This window comes from Galendromus occidentalis, unplaced genomic scaffold, assembly GCF_000255335.2.
Source record: "Galendromus occidentalis unplaced genomic scaffold, Mocc_1.1 scf7180000077173, whole genome shotgun sequence".
NCBI classification, from domain to species: domain Eukaryota; kingdom Metazoa; phylum Arthropoda; class Arachnida; order Mesostigmata; family Phytoseiidae; genus Galendromus; species Galendromus occidentalis.
Window position 1 is genome coordinate 10,109 of NW_003805161.1, and position 4,863 is coordinate 14,971.

General features: G+C 56.2%; 1 protein-coding gene across 1 annotated transcript; it reads right to left on the minus strand.

The window, feature by feature from the left end:
- Window positions 1–584: 584 nt before the first annotated feature.
- LOC100908636 (uncharacterized) lies at window positions 585–4,587 on the minus strand. Its single transcript, XM_003741424.2, is given in 2 exon segments — window positions 585–1,091; window positions 1,093–4,587. Coding segments are annotated over 2 exon segments (4,002 nt in total).
- Window positions 4,588–4,863: the final 276 nt, after the last annotated feature.

Genomic DNA, 4,863 nt, shown 5'->3' on the forward strand with positions numbered 1-4,863 from the left:
GGGATGTTCATCGCCGGAGCGTCGCCGCTCCAAGAAGAATTCACAATCGCAGCTCTCGGAGGAGACTCGACACAAAACCTCGAAACACATTTGGAGAGGAAGATCTCGCCGAGCCACCACGCCGAAGAGGAAATCGAAAACGCGATCGAAAAATCGCTGCTGGAAGGGGAGAGACGAGAAATCCCGACCCCGACGAATCAAAAGGCGGTAAGAAGTTTCCTCGGATTGTGCTCATACTATCGCAAATTCATGGAAAATTTGTCCAAGACAGCAAGCCCGCCAAATACCCTTGAGATTTCTTCACAATTGAATACCTGACTTTGGCGGCGTTCGCATCATTTTCGAGAGGAAACTGAGGACTCGATACGTCGTCCTCACAAACTCTGCACGACTGATTTATTGTTGTGACAGCTCTCCAAGCGGTTCGACAGGGAGAGGGCAAATGGAGCGTTGAAATTCGACCGCGATTATTTACATGACTGGAATTCTCACAAGATAACTTTCGATATAATTTACAGTCCACCCAAGCTGAGTTCTGAAGGGAGTCAGCTTGCGCCTTCTTTCTCTTGGTATGCTGATGTGCGTTATGCGACTTCTAGGGGAACGAGCAGTCTTGCTGCTCGACGCGTCACGTAGCCGTTGGCGAATTTGACCGTGTACGTTCTGACGACTCCGTCGCGGCCGATGTTCTGCTCTAGGACTCTGACGAGCTGCCAGCCGATCCGTGGCCGGTTGTCTTCCTCCAAAAGACAGACGTCACCGACGCTTATGACGGGCTTTCCGCCGCGCTCTGTTTCGCTGATGCTCCGGAGTTGAGTAATATACTCGCGACGCCAACGCGTCGCGAGCGCTCTGTAGTACGTGGTGCGGTTGAGGAGATCGGAGCGCAGGCGATTTTTGTTCATCTCGTCGAGCGGGGTGATCGAGCAAAGCGGCGGTCGGAGGGGAGCGCCTCTCAGGAAGTGCGAGGGAGTCAGTGGCGTCGGCTCGTCGGGATCTCCTGAGACGTAGGTGAGCGGACGGTTGTTCACGGTGGCGGCGATCTCAGCGATTATCGTTCGAAGTTCCTCGAACGTGAGTAAACTTCTCCCCTAGCGTTCGCTTCAAAGCGCCCTTGACGGTCCCAACCATCCGCTCCCAAAATCCCCCGTGCCATGGAGCGCGCGGGCAGATGAACCTCCATTCCAGTCCGTGCTTCGACAGGAGCTCGCGTATGTCCGGGTGTCTCTTCGAATTGAAAAGGCGCTTGATATCAGCGGCTGCCTTGACGAAGGAGCGTGCGTTGTCCGAGACCAGAGCGGAGCATTCGGGATACAAACTCAGGAACCTGCGGATAGCGAGATGGGTTTGCGCGGTTGTCATCGAGGGCACGAGCTCTAAGTGCACTGCACGAACGGTGGAGCACGTGAAGAGAGCGATGTAATTCTTCTGAGTATCCGAGCCGAGCCGGGTGAGGAATGGACCACAGAAATCCAGACCGCTCGTCTGGAAGGGCACGACAGGACTCAGACGTGACTCCGGGAGAGGCGCCTCGATAACCTTTTGCGTCGGACCGTGTTGTTTGCGACAAATCACGCATTTCCCCAGAATCGACTTGATGCGCTGGCGGCCGCGTGTTATCCAGTAACGACGCCGCAATGCTGCGAGGATCGTGGATACACCCAGATGTGCGTTGACCCTGTGCTCGTCGACTATGAGCAAGGATGCGAGATGTGATTCTCCGGGGATCACGATGGGTGTCTTTTCGTCGTCGGTGAAATGCGGGCTGGCGTAGAGTCGGGTCCTCGCGCGGAGAAGACCGTCTTGATCGATGAACAACTTGAGACCAGCCACCTTGGAGTTCCGAGCGGGGAAGTCGTCGGCCGATGCTGCCTCGAGTTCTCGCGGGAAGTGTTGTCGCTGAGTCCATTTGATGAGATGGTTGAGAGCCTGTTGACGCGAGCAGGATGCGGTGATGGGCGGCAGTTTGCGCATACGTCGTATAGACCTGAAGATCATCTCGGTCGTTCGGACAACCGCTCCCAGCGTGCTGTAGCGCTTGATGTCGACCAAGCATTGGCAATCCGGACGTACGGTGATCGCGGCGCTGGTCATCCGCAATTCGTTGTCGACCGCCGAAAGGGATGGCGTGTCGTCTTGGCCTGGTTGCGAAATGGGTCTTTCAGTCTCCGGGAGAGACAGCCATTCCGGCCCGCGCCACCAAGTGGTGTTTCTGCTGAGTTCTCCAGCCGAGACACCCCTCGTGGCAAGATCAGCTATGTTGAGCGAACCGGGGACATGATGCCATTGATCAGCCGTCGATGAAGCCTGGATCTCGGACACTCGATTGTTCACGAAGGTTTTCCAACGACCGGCTGATGACGCAGTACACCAATAATAGGTTACCATGGAATCGGTGTAGAACGTCACTCGATCAACCGGAACCATGAGCTGGTCAACGATGTAGTTTCGCAATCGAACTGTGAGGAGAGCGGCCATGAGCTCGAGGCGAGGGAGGCTCAGCGGCTGCCGCGGAGCGACACGAGTCTTGGACATGATGATTGAAGTCTTGCACGTTCCATCCGCGAAAAGGGTCTGCATGTAGGCCACAGCAGAGTAGGCGATTGGTGACGCATCCCCGAACAGATGGAGATGACGACCGGTGGGAGGAACGCCGCGAACGCCAATGCAACGTGGGATGCGAACCTTCGAAAGAGCCGGGACCTCTTCTGTCCAGGTCTGCGCATCTGAAGTCAAGTTGCCGCTGAGAGGATCGTCCCATTTGAGATCGGCGGCCCAGAGCGCCCTGAGAAGGAGCTTTCCACGAATGAGGAATGGTGCGAGCCAGCCCAGAGGGTCGTAGATGGAGGCAACCAGCCTCAACACGGACCGTTTGGTTCGAATCCTCGTAGCCCTTGCCCGATCCACGACATGGTCGAGAGCGAACTGGAAAGAGTCTTCCGTTGGATGCCAGGAAATTCCCAAAACTTTGAGGAGTTTTCCCGCATCCAGATTCAACGCAGCTTCCGGAACCCCTCGACGAGTGAGGTGCTCCGCGAGTGGGCGGGAATTCGTCTTCCATTTCGCAAGTTCCATGCCGGCAGAACGCAGATTGTCTTGGATCGTGTCGGCGAAGATCCTCGCGTCAGCAACCGATGGGAAACTTCTCAGAAGGTCGTCGTGATAGAACGATTCCCCCAAGCGCATGGTGGACTCGGGATCGACACGTAAAAAGTGCTCGCGAAGCGTGGCGGCAAGAAGGAAGCCACTAGGGGTAGCTCCCCAGGTGACCTTTTTCATCTGGTAGCAGCGGGGTTGAGTGTCCTCGGGTCCCTGCCACAGAAAGCGAAACAATTGCCTATCAGACTCGCTCACGTTTATGCAGAGATACGCTCGAGCTATGTCCGCGGAAACCGCGACAGCGTGGAGACGAAAGTTCAAGAGAACTCCCACGATGTCCGGGTTGAGGTTGGGGCCAGGGAGCAGATATGAGTTGAGAGATCTGCAGCCACGCGCTGAGGAGGAGCAGTCGAATACAATTCGCCATTTCTCTCCCTTATCCGAAGCGGTAACGACGTTGTGGTGAGGCATAAAGTAGGAGCCTTGGCGTAGCGAAGAGTCCTGCCGGTAGACCTCGGCCGAAAACTTTCCGACTTCCTCCGCGTGTCCCTGCTCCACGAATGACATGACCTCCTGGTGATACCTGCTGTAGGTGACCGGGTGGCTGCGGAGCCCCCTCAGCTTGCTGTTTAGACGATCAAGAGCCTGCTCGAGGTTGTCGCGGAGCTCTTCGACGCCCGGTCTGCGAGGCATGCTGACCGTATATCGTGAGTTCTCATACTTCAGGCTGTCCTTGAACTGACGAGTCGCGCTTAGCTCGTCGGAGCTCAGAGGAGAAGCATCTTCCTTCTCGATGCCGATTGCCTCGAGACTCCATAGTCTCTCGAGCTCCTCGGCGTTGCGCGAAATGCTCGCCACACAACAGTGGACGTTGGCCTGCAGCAGCTCCAGCCGCGGCTCGATCGCCCTTTCGGCTGTTCCACCGATTATCCATCCGAGTATAGATCCGCGGGCGACCAGCTCCCCCTCGAGAGTCTGCTCGATGCCGACATGAGCGATCTTGAAGAATTGATCCCTCCCTATCAACAACGAGACCGATGGCCCGGCTGTGTTCGTAGCGAGCGCGGAGTCAGCCAGACGGTGGGTCGCCGCGAAGCCATCGATGATCTTGCGATCTTTTTCGGAGCACCGAGGCGACGGATCAACCATGAAGTCGTACTCGTATGCGTTGACGTCCACCCGTGCCGAGTCGTGAGTGCTCTGAATGGTCAACCTAAACTGCTTCGAGACGAGGTCGTGATTGGAGGTAAACGTGGTGAGGCCAAGTCGAGCCGAAGATATTGGCTTGAAGTCGGGAAGGAGATGCATGAGTCTCGGCGAAACGAAAGTGAGAGCGCTGCCACTGTCCAGAAAGAGTCGGACTGGAATGCGTTGAGAGCCGTGGACGACGAAAGCGCTTGCCGTGTGGAGGAGAACGGCAGGGATCGATCGCTCGTCGTCGGTGGTCGACACTACAGAAACCGTGGACTTCAAGTCTTCGCAGTGCATGACCGAATAGTGATCGCTCGACTTGCATTTCGTACAATCTTCTCGGGGTCCCTTGCATCTGGTCTTGTCGTCATGACGGAAACGAAAGCATCGATGGCATCGTCTCAACTTGTCGAGAATCTGAAGTCGATCCTTGGGCTCGAGTTTTGCGGTGCATCTCGACGGTCGATGGTTTGGCTGCTTGCAGAAGAAACAGAGACGGCTTCCACTCTGAGAGCCGGTGACAGCAGATACGGTCGAAAATGCGGATCGCGGGTTAGAGAGGTGTGTTTGCGG